This window comes from Dendrobates tinctorius, unplaced genomic scaffold (genome assembly GCF_039654945.1).
Source record: "Dendrobates tinctorius isolate UK_male_01 unplaced genomic scaffold, ASM3965494v1 ptg000023l, whole genome shotgun sequence".
Classification (NCBI taxonomy): Eukaryota; Metazoa; Chordata; class Amphibia; order Anura; family Dendrobatidae; genus Dendrobates; species Dendrobates tinctorius.
Genome location: NW_027361691.1, coordinates 10,711,898 through 10,727,899, shown reverse-complemented (window position 1 = coordinate 10,727,899; position 16,002 = coordinate 10,711,898). Strand labels below are relative to the sequence as shown.

The 16,002-nt window shown below is 40.8% G+C and overlaps 1 protein-coding gene across 8 annotated transcripts in view; it reads left to right on the top strand.

Moving 5' to 3' along the window:
* GRM5 (glutamate metabotropic receptor 5) overlaps positions 1-14,097 on the top strand; it is a 443,426-nt gene extending 429,329 nt beyond the window's left edge. For 4 of the 8 annotated variants that reach the window (XM_073569256.1, XM_073569257.1, XM_073569254.1 and 1 more), the window contains 2 exons: positions 1,964-2,017; positions 12,173-14,097. In XM_073569256.1, the coding sequence (XP_073425357.1) occupies positions 1,964-2,017; positions 12,173-12,992 (874 nt within the window). In that variant the 3' untranslated portion in view covers positions 12,993-14,097. The remainder of the gene's footprint in view (positions 1-1,963; positions 2,018-12,172) is intronic. The other 4 variants (XM_073569259.1, XM_073569258.1, XM_073569260.1 and 1 more) reach the window with 3 other exon arrangements.
* The last annotated feature ends 1,905 nt before the right edge of the window (positions 14,098-16,002 follow it).

Below are 16,002 nucleotides of genomic sequence, written 5' to 3'. Positions count from 1 at the left end.
ACAGTAACCTGAGGAATAGAGATATGGGTTCTTCTACAATCTGTCAAGGTTTGATCACTAAAGACAAACAAAAAAAAAGTTATACTAGTTGTGAAATATAAGGGTTTACATACTTTTTTGGCCACCATCACCTTGACTGATGAAATCAGATGTTCAATATAGTTATGGCACCAAGAAATGTTTAGTGCATTGATTAGTAAGATTTAAAGGGACTTTCCGGCAAACAACTTTGAGGATTTATCCTTAAGATAAGCAATCAATATGTGATTGGTGAAGGTCCTATGACCCCCGTCAGTCAGCAGAATAAAGAGACCACATTGATGTTCATGTGCTTTTCAATAATTCATTTACTGGTATTTCAAAAGGAAATTTTCATCAGTGCGGTTTCAGGTGCTTAAATACCCGTAATCACTAAAAGGAAAGGGCAGAAGGACTATACCCTTCATTCCTGATTATCCGATCAGACTTTCCTTGAAAGAATAAGCAATGTATAAACTTAAAGACTTTGTACTCTTGGCACCCAACCTACACTTATTAAGAACTGACATTTCACTATGACAAGTCAAAAGTTTTTTTTAATGTACTCTTTCCCTTTAAAGAGAATCTATCGTGAGCTATAAATATTTTTTTTTCTTTTACTTGGTGTAGATGCCGCTGTTCCCTTGAATTTGACGTTGTTTTTCTTATGATCCTACGCCTCTCCATTCCAGAAATATGGCCCCATCTTCCCTTTATGTAAATCTAGTTTTTTTAGCTAAGTAGGAAGTGATCCTGAACTCTTCTCTGTGGGTGTCTTTTTGAAGACCACACCCAGTAGGCAAAAAAGACTACATGTAAATCTCATGAAGGGCAATATCTCATGAACGGAGAGGCGCAGGAACAAAAGAAAAACAAAGAAGGATTCAGGAAAATAACGGCATTTACACCAGGATAAAAAAATCCATATTCAAGTAGGATTAAATTCTAATCAAATTTGACAAAGTTTCTGTATCCACACAAATTCAACAAGCTGGTATGTGCTAGGGCAGTGTTCCCCAACTCCGGTCCTCAAGAGCCACCAACAGGTTATGTTTTCAGGATTTCCTTAGTATTGCACAGGTGATTGAATTCTTGCCTGTCCAGGTGATGCAATTATCACCTGTGCAATACTAAGGAAATCCTGAAAACATGACCTGTTGGTGGCTCTTGAGGACCGGAGTTGGGGAACACTGTGCTAGGGCATCTTGGGCCTATTCGCGAATGGAAGTCCTGGCCTAGCATGAAGATGCCTGGAGTTTCAGCCTGTGATGGTGGTAAGAAGCGCCAAAGACCGTATGTGGAACAGTGAGCAGCAGGGGTGATCGGTGAGGTGAATATTGGTAGTTTGGTTTTTTTTCCTATATCATATATTTACTATGCCCTGAGTTCTGAGAGTATAATAAGGGACAATCAATTTGAGAATAAATTCAGTAAAATTCGACAGGTTTGGCAAATTGGAATCTTGTCAGATCCGCTCATCTCTAGTGCTAAGAGAAGAAAGTCTTTGAGTCGATACACTGCTTGCTTTGCTCTCCAAGGAAAGTCAAATTGAACCAACCTGGAATGTAGGGGTATAGGGGTACAGCCCTTCTGCCCTTTCCTTTTTTGGTGATCATGGGGATCTTGGCTTCTTGACCCTCCCACTGTTAAAAATTTCTGACCTGTCACAATGACAGATCAAAATCTTTTGAAAATGATAAGCGCCCACTTACAGGAGTACCAGAAATGTCTTTAAGGACAAGAGGCTGCAGGCTTCATTCTGCTGACTAGTAAGGGGTCCCGAGAGTTGAAGCCCTGAGAATACAAATGTTATGGCTCATCAAAGTTATTTCCCGGAAATCTGTTTTAAGTCCTAATTTATAAAACAAACTAATAATATATTGGGCAACAGTAAGTTTTTATACACATTTTTTTTTATTAACCCATCCAACTTTCTTTATTCTAGCATTTCATTTACTCCTGGGCCTACTCACACCTATTGTCAGCAACCTATCGGAATGTAAGAATTTATTTTAAAACTCTTAATCTATGTTGTGCAACGCTATACAAGGGGTAAACGACAACAACCCACCAGCCTAGACGCTTTATGTGGTGTACGTCCGCATACTGTATGTCGTCTCAGACGTGATAACTTATGTGTTCGAAAGCAGCGTTCCACCGGATAGGACTGAGCCGATACAAAAAGGTCTTGGAAGGGAAATAAGTGATGATCGATTGGGCTGAGCTATTTGTTGAGATTAAAGAGTATTTCCAGTCCAGATTTTTAATGAAAGATTGATTGAAATAAAATAAAAAATAGGTTTTACTAAAGTATATTTTTGTCACACTCATCATACTGCAGGTTTTCAGATTTTTCTACTTATGGAACAAGCTTTTTCTTGTTCTTGCTAGAAAGAAGTTTCAGCCACTCTATATCGTAAATTTTGGAACAACTCATTGACACCATTCTACTATATTGCTCCTCATGAACAAAAATGTGCATTGAAGGGAAGAGTCAGAGGGCTATATAACTCAGACGAGGATCGCAATGCAGTACTTGGGCTGTCAGGAACCTAACAGCATGTATTTCTGTGCAGTGATCACACTCGGGTCGGGAGAGCCGATAGCCAATCCAAGTATTGCGTTGCGATCCTTGTCCAAGTTATACGCTCATCTGACTCTTCCTTTAAAAATAGAAGGAATTTTATTTTAACTGATTGGAATTGCTTTTTTTCTGAATTACCGATATAATTAGTGACTTTTGTTAACTGCATATTTTCCTTCCGTCCTTTACTATAAGTGTATTTTGCCGCGGAATGTTTACATGGTGGATTTGCTGGGCAGAAATTCCATTATGTATTACAAAATGCAGCATTGTAAATGAGCTTTCTTGAATTGTGTAAAAGATGTGACATAAATCTTCTCTGGATACTTGGCCCATCGTTAACATCCAGTAATAGGCCATTAGTGGGTTTTTTAAGATCCTTAGTACTGGTGATGTGGCACCGATCTAGGACTTATCACCTTCTTGTCTGAAATACCCCTTTAAGCATTTTCAAACTTGTAAATAAGTGACAGAAAATGGTGGCCCCTTAGCCATTTTCTTTGGGTATTTGATGGAAACCCACGTCCACTGATGAGATCTACTACTACAGTAATTCTTTACTGGTTTAACATGCGTAATCCTGAAGCATTGATCTCCTCTGGGTTGACCTCCAACGCCTACAGAGTACATCAAAGGAACTCACTACCTGAGGGGGGTGATGGATGCAGAAATACCAACTTCTGTGCTATGTGCTGTTTGTTTTACTGGCCCCCGGTAGATCGGGGAAGTTTTATCCCCATTACAAAATGAAGTGGAAGGTTGGACGCCCATCCGCCACTCCATTCATTCTCAAAGGGGCTGCCGGAAAAATCTGAGCACATCACTCACTAGGGAATGAATGGAGTCGCGATTCAAACTAAGCACTGCTGCTCCATTCTGACGGGGATAGGTTCTCCAACCTGCTGATCAGTGCTGATTCCATCAGTTGGACGTCACCGATCAAAATATTATCACCTATTCTATGGAGAGAAGATAAATTCTTTTCATCGGACAATTCCTTTAGGGCAGAAATAAAAGAAAGACACAAGGAAAAGAACAAATGCTACCAGGTTTTTATGCAGATGTTATCTGACTGATGGGCATCTATGCCATTTCCCTCATAAGTGACAAATATCACTTTAGGCCGCATTTAATCGAAAATAAATATTCAACAAGTGCAATAAACATGAAATATAGAAACAATTAAACACTCGAATACTAAAATATATGTCTCTCGTGCACTGTCTGTCTACAGAATAATGGCCGCCATGTGTGACGTTATGATGGGAACATTTCCAAAATATGTTATTATCATATATCTGTAATTCTATGTAAATATGTGTTTTTCTTGTCCTTTTCTTTCAAGTATGGGTTTCTTATGGTAAGTACAGTATATGAAGCAGTATGATGCCAGCACCGTATGTCATGTAATCTTGTTCCCATCCATGTTACCGTCATTCCTAATGACCAATTCTTCCCTACCAGTGGAGTTGTAGTAAATACTTAGATCGTGTTAGTTCCTTGCCTTACCGTAGACGTCCGAAGTGCTAGTGTTGGTGTACTCATCGATGATCTATGACTCCTTAATATAAAGTGTATCCATATCAAATGGGGAATGGATGACAAGGACTGATTTATAGTCCCAGAACCAAGTCCATTTTCTAATGTCATAGATTGATGTCCCTATTGCTACTTAACTAGTTTCTTTATATGGTACCTGCTGACAATTTTTATTTGAGACTCAGTGAGGTTTCTAGGATTCTCAATTGATGACCTATCTATAGGGTAGAGTGTAGACCAATAATGTGCGATCGGTGGGGGGTATATTTATGTACAGCATTTTACATTTCAGTGTGGCTGTGCTGGGCATAAGCACTCATCTACATCTGTCACTTAAACTGGGGGTCCTATGGTGGTAAACCAATTATGAGGATTGGTTATTTTGAAAAAAAAAACTTTAACTCTTATTATAATACACAACAGAACACTTCAAATTGCCATCTAACAATATGGAGCATGAAATATACATTTCTACTGTTAATATGTCAACCAATTGGGGTGACTTTGGATATTGAACTTCACTTAGAATATTAGTTGACAGCACACCATGTGGTCATCCATGGCATTACAGTTATAATTTAATATCTGCTGCCCTCTGTTCCTCATAGCTATGTCCTATGAGGGATATATTAATCTGCTGCATTTAGACATCTTTGGATGAGATTATTGGTTTCTACCAAGACTCAGACCTTGGTATCTGTGTTATATTCAATTGCCATGGTGTTTCCTGGTCCTGGTTGTAGTTCTTCTTCTGGTTCTGTTGACTTACTTGACTTTCTTGTGATTATGGTTCCTGAATCACATTTTGATTCTTGCTCATCTCCTTGCCCCAACTGTTCCCATTTTTCTGGATAAAGCTTGGCTTCAATATCCTAAACTATGCCATACTTGCCATCTTTTCTGGCATGTCCAAGAAACGGAGACCTCTTAAACTACTGTAAGAGTTGGCAGGGTTCTGCAGAAGCAGCCCTTCCAGGGGGTTTCTTCTGCATGATGCTGGGATGCTCTGTTATCCTCACATGGCGCCCCAACGTCTAATAACACATTCAACTGGAAACAGGGCATAAACGAGCATGGCCTGTAAAAAAGAGGAGAATTTTCAGTGATTCACGTCAAGTGTCACACTGCATGGACCTGCAAGGAAGGACCATGGCTTGGCAAGCATGTATACAATCCAAGATACTCAAACAATAAAGCTTCCCATTTAGGGAAAATATATGACGTTGGGATTTGAAGGATAATCTCGCCTCCAGCTGCAATCTTCCTAACTTCTAAAGGTACCCATATACTTGAGATAGCTGTTGGACAAATGCTAATTTTGATGACCGCTATTGGTCCCTACAACCCCGTTAAAATGTTTTCAATGGAGAATGTGTAGGAAGCAGCTATCAGACACCACTGGTAGCAGATATGTTCCCTGACGAGCCCCACCAAAATCTTCAGACAGAAAACTTTAACCTAACATGTGGGCCATTTACCCTCTTCTACATGGCTCTGAACAACCTAATTGCTCTGCAACTACTGCTGTAACCATACTGCACATCAAAAAGGATACTTAGCTGTCCATATGTGGTAATGTTGTATATTTGCCGAAGTAATAAAGACTTGACCATTACTTTCTAATAGAGACCTTGAATCTTACATTCATCTGAAATTCGTCAAATTGGGCTTCTATAATTTTATTAGCTTTGTCTCACAACATCCATTTGCTGGAACATCCATTTTCAGGATAGAGAAAGTTCTCTTTCCATCTGGCACTCAATCTCAGAAGAACCAATGGAGTTTGCCAAGTTTAGGCTTACAACACAGGAAAGAATGTGATGCATTAATCTGAGTCTTCACTATGAGGTCACCAATATCGTTCAAGCTCTTTAATAACCCCAAAACAAACAAATCCAAATGATTTGTGCATCACTTTTAATCTCATTAACCAAATGGGAAGATTCTGACAAGTTTTTACCTGGAAGAAACAAGGTCAGATATATAATATACAGATATACACTGGCGCTGCCAATAGAAAGAAAGAGCTGCTGGTACCTAGACAGAAGCTGTGCTTTTTCTGCCAAGAAAGGGGTAAATGAGTAAATAGAGGAAGGTACCGCGCTCACAGACGATTCAGTAATGATAAAAGTGAAAGTGAACGTCCTGACTTTCACACATAAACCCGGTACTCAGAGCGGACAGGAGATACAGATCTACCACGCCAGCAAGATACACTAATGAGCGGTGACAGAACTTATGCAGACTTACCCTAAGGGTATGTGCACACTCTGCAGATTCACCTGCGGGTTTTTTCCCGCGGAACCGCAGGTAAAACCGCAGGTAAAGTGACCTGCGGTTTTGCTGCGGTTTGGCCTGCGGTTTTGCCCTGCGGTTTGACACCTGGACAATGGAATAGGTGGCAAACCGCAGCAGAATCCGCAGAAACATTTGACATGCTGCGGAAAAAAAAAATGCAGCTTTTCCGCAGATAAAAAACCGCAGCGTGAGCACTGCGGTTTTGAAAACTTATAGGCTAACATGGTAAAGTACCATGTCTGCCGAACTGCTGCAGTTCTGCAGGGCCAAAACCGCAGCAAAACCGCAGCGTGTGCACATGCCCTTACTCTGCTGAATGAAGGTGCTGTGCCGATCACAGTGAATGATCCACAGAAATGCTGGATAAGTATGTGACAAGCTGGGAGGATGAAGTGAATGAGCTTAGCTGAATGGAGTGCAAGTAGTGAATAGAGCCGGGCAGAGCCAGGATAGCTCCGGCCAGTAGTGTGTGACGTCACAGGCTAAGGCTATGGAGCCTAGCTGGGGCCAAAAACAGGGTTGATGAAGAAGCACGTTTTGCTTTAAAACGCGTAGGTTTTTGGCCCCAGCTAGGCTCCATAGCCTTAGCCTGTGACGTCACACGCTGTCAGTGCAGGACAGTGTCGGCCCCCTTCAGCCGTGCATCCAGGACGCTACTGGCCAGAGCTATCCTGGCTCTGCCCCGCTCTATTCACTACTTGCACTCCATTCAGCTAAGCTCATTCACTTCATCCTCCCAGCTTGTCACATACTTATCCAGCATTTCTGTGGCTCATTCACTGTGATCGGCACACCACCTTCATTCAGCAGAGTTAGGGTAAGTCTGCATAAGCTCTGTCACCGCTCATTAGTGTATCTTGCTGGCGTGGTAGATCTGTATCTCCTGTCCGCTCTGAGTATCCGGTTTATGTGTGAAAGTCAGGACGTTCACTTTCACTTTTATCATTACTGAATCGTCCTGTGAGCGCGGTACCTTCCTCTATTTACTCAAGGTCAGATATATATTTTGATATGGTAAGACAAGATTTCTCTTATTACTTGCTCTGTATCTAGAACAACTTTGGGTCTGCATTGCCTCTGAGTTTTTGTACATTTTGTTTCCCCATAGAATCCTGCACATTAATACTTATTTATATAGCCAAAGTTAATTTTTCTTGTAACGTGCTTGAAACAATTTACAGGAAGCAGGCTGAAACCCAAACAGCTGCTTTACTGACCAGTGTAGACTGTGTTGGGGTTGGCGGAACGCACCAAATGAAATATAATAATAGTAAGGTCCGTTCTCAACCCGGGGTCCACTGTGCAGAGATGGAACCTGCTGCTAAGCAATGGCAAAACAAGATGGCAGTTGAACGCCGAAAATACACAGGTTAGAAGTCACCTGGTGTGAACAGAGGCGAACTCTGTTACTTTACAGAGCCGCAGCAACTATGTAAATAGAATGTTGTTCCCTGTTAAATGTCACAGGGCTCAGCTGATTTGGCGCAAGTGAGATCTCTAGGCTCGAGTCTGACCGGACCCACAATGCGCACGGCATTGCACAAGTGATGCCACTACTTGGCGCTGATGCTAGGCACTGACTCCTACCAGCCTAGGCACTAGCTGACCGGGCTATACAACACATGCATACCAAGGGCAGGGGTTTCATAATGCGTCAGTCACCAAAGACAATCATACGTGCATACAACACACACCACATGATCTATACTAGCGCGCGGCCGTGCGGCTGTGAGATCCTTTTATAGATCCCAGTCTGCCAGGACCTTGCTAGTGGACCAATCCGGGCTCGCTTCAGGACCTGAGCAGCTGAACGTCGATCACCAATGAGAGGGTGCCACCTTATGCGTATGCTCAGTAGGGCGAAACCCGGACTTAGGCTCAGGAATGACTGCTCGCTGCTGTTTGCTTTTGTTTGCTATAGCTGAACCTTGAGAGGCAGCAGCAGTCGCACAGCACGGGTCTGAGTAATATGCTGAGACCGATGTCTCTGCTGAGCAGGATCAGCTGTGGCCGAGACTGAATGGGAGACCGCAGGAGAAGACATGGCTTGGGATTTCTCCTGTGCAGAGGGAGGATCCTGGCACCTAACAGACTGTAGAAACCTCCTGGAGAACAGTATGGACTACGTTTTGCCAAGGCAGTCAATAAATGACAATAAAGGAGTTTGGGAACTTTGTTCTTGGTCCCTACTTTACTGACTTTGCAGATGGCTTTTCTAAACATTTGGAGTAAGACGGGCAACATTACAACACAATTCCTTTCCTCTATCAATTGCCTGTTATGGTTATGTCTTTCAATACACAAAGATTTTTCAAAACTGCTCCTGAAATCTATCTATATTTCTTCTGTGCAACAACTGACTATGATTCTGAAAGAAACTTGCCCATAGTTCTTCAATCATTAGGAGTCATGGCAAGTACAATGTCTAAATTATTCATCTTGCGGAAGGTGCATAATGGGTTTGACCCATGTCTTCATCTGTGCTAACACCACCACCACATTTCCTCCAATTCCTGGTTGACAAATCTATGGTGCCTCATAATCTTTATCAAATGTTCTTATCGCTCGTTACTGGCAGATCATCCAGGCATCAGAGTCCGGTTGATCAGGTTGGAGACATGGTGTCAGAGGTTTTATGTCCACCAAATCTACAAATCTCATGCAGTAGACTGACTGAATGATTATATTCCAATGCCGAGTTCACCTGTTTCAACATTGTCCATAAACGTTATACTACCATAAAGGTCATTGAAGTCTTGGCTCACTTGCTTATTGCTTATTTATGACAATGTCCTTACCTTACTTTTCTCTTCCATCCTCTGATTAAACTCAGTGTTGTTATTTTATAATTCATAAAGATATCTAGAAAGAAAGATATCTGGAGTCATTTAAGCCTGGGAAAATACTCTAGGGATGACATACAGGAAGCTACAAAATAGGTCATCCAAAGAAATAATGTTTGCATGTGGTTGGATGAGCCGTCCACATATCAACTCTTGTGCCAGTTCCGAGCTTACCTTTCAGTCTTGTAATCATAAGCAAATTCTGATGAATTACATTATGAACCCAAGTATCTCCCAATGGAAGACCTATCGGATTGATGGATAGGATTTGGTCCTAAGGAGACCTAGATTTGCAAGTAGTCTTTGATCTAAGGGTTTGTCTCATGAGTTCCATGTGCTTTTTTAACCTGTTAAGACATGGGCCATAAGAAGGTGTTTCCTCACTCATCTCTTCTTGTTTTGGACCCTGCTGGTTTTCACAGCTTCAACTTTGGCAACAGGTTCACTTTGGTTACAACAAGTGGAATGACGCCAAATGTTCTCCAACACCAGTGCTATCCCTTTCTTTAGTTAATATAATTTTTCCATGAGAACCAATGCATTTCATTGATATCACAGTATGAAAGCTTTTAAAAACCTTATTCACTTTGGTTTTCATTAGAGTGGTTTTGCGTTGACATTATTTTTTGATCCCATGAATTTCAGAACAACTTCCCGACACTCATAATCTTTGCTCCATTTTTGGTCCTAATTATCCTTTGTTTCTTTTGTCCATCTTCAGTTGTTTTGTTCCATTGATTCATGGTTACAGAGTGCGTCTCTTGGCTTTAGACATTGATCTCCTGACTACTTTTGTTCACACATCCTGACTTTACTGTCATTTGCAACTTTCCATTACTTCTATTGTACCTTCTTGGAATTATTATATTCTGGAAGGTGCCATACTGCTGGAATAAAACGGAGTATTTCTGTGCAAGAAAGATTCCAACTTTTTGTAGAAGTTAAGGGTGCTACCCAATCATATGTGTTATAGGGGGTGTAGAGCTTATTGTTGCACCTGGGCCCTGATGCCTAAGGGCCCCGTCACACATAACGACTCACCAGCGATCCCGACAACGATATCAACGTGTCAGGATCGCTGGTAAGTCGCTATGTGATCGCTGGTGAGCTGTCAAACAGACAGCTTCACCAGCGATCAGCACAGTGACGTCGAGCGCGCGGCGTCGCTGTGTTCGTTGGTTACCAGCGCACTGATGCAGGAAGCTGGTAACTAACGTACACATCGGGTTTCTAAGGGACGCACGTCCCTTGGATACCCGATGTGTACGTTAGTTACCAGCTGATCGCTGGTCTCCCGCTTGTCACACGCAGCGATGCGTGCTGGCCAGCGGGAGACCAGCGACCAAAGAAAAGTCCTGGGCTTTCCTACAGTGATCAGCGATACCGGCAGGGGGGCCGGTCGCTGATCGCTGTCAAACACAGCGATCTCGCTGGTGAGATCGCTGTTGTGTCACAAAACTTGTGACTCAGCAGCGATCTCGCTAGCGAGATCACTATGTGTGATGGGGCCCTAAGACGTCAAAGTCCCACCTGTCCAATAAAAAAAACAAACATTATTATAGATGGCAGATCGGAAACTCAATTACAGGTGATTTTTATTTAGGCTCAGGAGCTCTAACTTCCTTCTCAGCATCTAGGTACAGGTGACTAACCGGTCTAAGGTGCAAAGTCTCATAAACAGACATCACTATTATAAATACTATAGGGTACATAAGAGATCCATTTACAGAACTTTAGGGCTCTCAAGCATCAGCATAGGCCTCTGTAGATAAATCACTTTAAACTTAGCTTAACCCCTTTCATGACGGAGCCCTTTTTCATTTTTGCTTTCTGTTTTTCGCTCCTCTTCTTCCTAGAGCCATTTTTTTAAATTTTTTTCTTCAATATGACCATGTGAGGGCTTGTTTTTTTTGCAGGACAAGTTGTACTTTTGAACGACACTATTGGTTTTACCATGTTGTGTACTCAAAAACGGGAAAAAAATTCCAAGTGCGGTGAAATTTCAAATTTTTTTTTTACCATGTGTCACGAGTTCATAGACACCAAACATGTATAGGCTCTTTTTTTTTTATAGAAGTGGTGAAAAAAAAAATCCAAAGTTTGTTTAAAAAAAAAATTGGGGGTCATTTTCCGAGACCCGTAGCGTCTTCATTTTTCGTGATCTCGGGTTGGGTGTGGGCTTATTTTTTGCGCACCGAGCTGATGTTTTTAATGATACCATTTTGGTACAGATTTTTTTAATTTTTTAAATATTTTAAAAACTTTTCTATTTTACTTTTGGCATCCTTCAATAGTCTCCAAGGGAAGCTAGAAGCTGCCATAACCCGATCAGATCTGCTACATACATGATCAGATCGCCTGTATGTAACAGAATTGCTCACTTTTTTTATGAGCACCAATCACCGAGCACTGCTCATAGCAATCCGGCAGTGACAACCATAGAGGTCTGCTTAAGACCTCTGGTTGTCATGCTAACCTATCGGTGACCCTCGCGTGACGGGGTCACCGATGGGCGGGATTTCCGCTGCGCTTGACAGAAGCGTGTATTACATGACGCTGTCAGAGTTTGACAGTGGCATTTAACGTGTTAACAACCGCAGGTGAATCTAGTACGGCACATGTCGTGGCGGGGTTAATACAATCTCAGGAGTTAAATGTCTATAGATTTGTTTAGTTTTAAAGAAATCTGTAATTGGCAGAATATTTAGTTTAGAATAAAAGTTTTATAGAATATGAGTTATTGAGCATCATATATATAAAAAAATAATCAAGTAATAGATTAAAAGAAGCTCTGGGGTTATATAATACAGAAACATACAAAGTCAAAAGACAAAATTGAAGGTATCTTGTGAGTTCCCCATTCTTACATAATTTTTCACGTTTATTTCAGCTCTAATGGAAAATCTGTTACTTGGGCACAAAATGAGAAGAGCAGTCGGGGTCAACATCTATGGCAGCGCCTTTCTGTCCACGTGAAAAAAAAGGATAGTACAAATCAGACGGCTGTCATTAAGCCCTTCTCGAAAAGCAGCACAGAGAACAGATATATTAGCACTTCTTTTCCTGACTCCAGTGCCAAAATGCTGTATGATGTTTCCGAAGCCGAAGAGCATTATCCAGTACAGTACCGACCACAGACCCCTTCTCCAATCAGTACTGTAAGCCAGAGAGCTGCTTCTGTTACCCGGACAGAAGATGACATCCCATCTTTTCATTCAGATGTCGCCCAACGAAGTGGTTCTTCTCAAGGTTCCTTAATGGACCAAATCAGTAATGTTGTGACCCGATTCACCGCAAATATCAGTGAGCTAAACTCCATGATGCTTTCTTCAAACACCCAAGGAACATTGGTACCCACCCCTTTATGTTCTTCCTACCTGATTCCAAGGGAGATCCAACTTCCCACAGCTATGACTACCTTTGCAGAGATCCAGCCAGCCCCAGCAATTGAATATAACGGTGGGTCAGTTTCTGCCAGAAAGTCCTCTTCAGACAGCATCAAAGATAGCACTTCAGAAGCACCGGTAGTAAAGCAAGATGTTGAGGAGTTGGTGGCTTTAACGCCTCCTTCTCCTTTTAGAGACTCTATTGACTCAGAGAGCACTTCCCCTAGCTCCCCAGTTTCAGAATCAGCTCTTTGTACCCCATCGTCACCTAAGTATGACAACCTGATCTTGAGAGACTACTCTCAAAGTTCTTCTTCATTGTGAATGTAAATTATGCTATTGAAAATGGGAGTACATATACATGATTAGGGGGAGGGTTTCAAAGACCTTGTTGTCGGAGGCAGCTGGTGCTCCTTAAGGGCAGTATCAGATCAAAGGTCCCATCTTCCCATGCAGAGCAGTTATTATTAGAGTGGCCTTAAAACATGGTCTTTAAGAAAAATACTTGAGGACACTTGATGGCTGGTAAGGAGTTGACCATTGGGCATAGGGGGTGTATTGTAAGTGCTTTGATTTAATGTTAAAGTTGGCTGTTAAAAAAAATGAAATTGAACAGAGTGGATTGTAATCGACTGTAAAATATATTGTCTTGTTTTGCTTTTGATTCTCTTCCCAGAAGTGAACCTTGATCTTTTATCAAGATTAGAAGACCAAACATGAATGTACATTTTCTAAAAGACTCAAAATCTGGGACCAAAATGGCAGGCAATTTTGTATGAAGAATCTAAAACACACACAAAAAAATCTCGTCAAATAAACTCTCAGAGCTCCTCGATCCGTATCGAATATTTGATACCCATCACGAATAGTTGACTCTCTGCAGTAACGATGACTACAGTATGTACTACGTAGGGCACAACGCGCAACATGTCAATGAAGTTTTCATTTTTTTTGTAAATATTCTTCGTTCATTAACCTCCAAGTGGTTGAAAAAAAAACCCCATCGGACTGGAATTTATTAATGATGAATTATATTGTCTTTTTTTCACCGTGTTGCCGACAATACTAAAGTAGCAAAAAAAATATTTTTTCGGAGTACTGTTTTGTAATTACCCCTTCCTAAGGGCGAGTTGTTTTTTTGGTGAATATAATATTTATAGCAGAATTGTTTAATTATGGTGTTCTTGCATCCCTATGTGTCGAATGCTTTTTATTTTCTAATGGTTTTTTTATCGAGGAAAAAAAAATACTTGTGTTTTATTCATTTTTTGCATGTAAAAAAAACACAATAAAAACAACAAACAAACTCAACGCTACTGAAACAAAATCCATAAAACTGGTATGGTATTGTCATAGCTTTTAATAAATTGTGTCAAAGCCTTGAATACATGTAGTAAAATAACCATAAAGCCATGGGTTTTATTTTGTGGCTTGGCTATTTGTATATTATTTTAACCTTGAACTGTGACCGAAATTGGATTTCAAAGCAATACAAAGTAAGGATGACATCTCCTTAAACCAGGAATTTTTTTCCATAATATATAAAAATATAACATGTTTGGTATCATACATTAATAGGATATTATTTTTTTGTATACTTAAAGTGAACTTTGTTATCATTTCAAAGCAATTAACACATTGCACATGTACAAACAAATATCTTTACACAATTCCTGAAAAAAAAAATAATTTTATGATGACTATCCTCAGGTGCCAAATACAATAATTTAAAGGATAGTAGCTTAATAGCAGGTGATGATGATGGAAAAAGCCTTAAAGCGGAATGTAGATTTCTATAATAAGATTCTTCCCGGAATGTTGTTGTCTAGAAAAAGAATTTAGAAAAGTATATGAAGAAAATCTAACGGAAAAGCATCTTAGTTTCCCAGATTGTAAATAGTTTGGAAGTGAAGGTAGCCATTTTGTGGTCGAAACCAAATAGAAGAAAATGAATAGTGATTTTTTTGTAGGAATAGGTGACGTCACTGAAGACATATTATCACTCATTCCTAAGCAGTAGCACTAGTTGATCCTAAACTAATAAACATAATTAGAATTGATGAGAGTCAGTTTACATGACCTGGTCCATTGGCCACGTCCGTAATCTGTGCCTGTAGGACAGGAGCCGTGAGAACTGTCTCTTAATTGACAGCATCGGTGGCTCTTCTGTTGATTTGAGACATTATCATTGCATAGTGAAGGAAATGTGAAATCATGCCAGGATGGCTAGTCAAAAGATAAGTCATGTTGATGCCATGAGGTAAGAGGCACCCATTTTACGGCCTCAGATTAATGTTGTGGTCGATAAACTGAGTTGTGCAAATCGATTTGCAGCAACTCTATATACAACAGTACATAGGGTCGAGCTGAATCATTGGAGTGCCAGAGGATTTTTGACCAGTCTACAATTTGACTAAAAGTTCTGACAAGCCCAATTTATTGCCATCACTTGTCACCACGGTCTATTTGTTATCGGAAGGTCTACAAGTTGTCTAATATACAAAACTGCACAACTAGAGTTGATAAGTATCAATTCGTATGACCAGGTCCATTGACAGCGTCAGTATTCTGTGGCCGTTGGACATGAGCCATGAGAACTGTCTATTACTTGACAGCATCCATGGCTCTTCTTTTGATTAGCTTGCATAGCGCTATATCATTTTTGCAGCGTGACGTCATGCCGGGCTGGCTAATCAAAAGATAAGTGATATTGATGCCATCAGGTAAGAGGCAATTTTCATGGCCACAGATTGCGGTCATGGTCGATGAACTGACTTGTGCAGATCGATTCGCAGCATCTCGCAGGAGAATTTTTGGCCAGTCTAAAATTTGAATAAAAGTTCTGACAACCCAATTTAGTGCCATCACTTGGAACAGGGGTCTACTCTTATCAGAAAGTCTACATGTAATCTAATATACACAACTAGAGTTGATGATCATTAATTTGCTTGTACAGGTCCAATGGCCACGTCAGTAATCTGTGGCCATTGAACATGAGCCATGAGAACTGACGCTTACTTCACATCATTCACGGCTCTTCTTTTCATTAGCTTGCCTCATTGTTGCAGAGTAATGGCACACCGGGCTGGCTAATAGAAAGATAAGCCATGTTGATGCCATCAGGTAAGTGGCAGGTCTCATGTCACCCATTTTACAGCCCCAGGTTGTTGTCTTGGTCAACAAACTGAGTTGTGAAAATCGATTTGCAGCAAATCTATATACAACTGGACATAGGTCCGAGCTGGCTCATTGGAGTACCGGAAGGTTTTTTGGCAAGTCTAGAATTTGATAAAAAGTTCTGACAACTCAATTTAGTGCCATCACTTGGCATCAG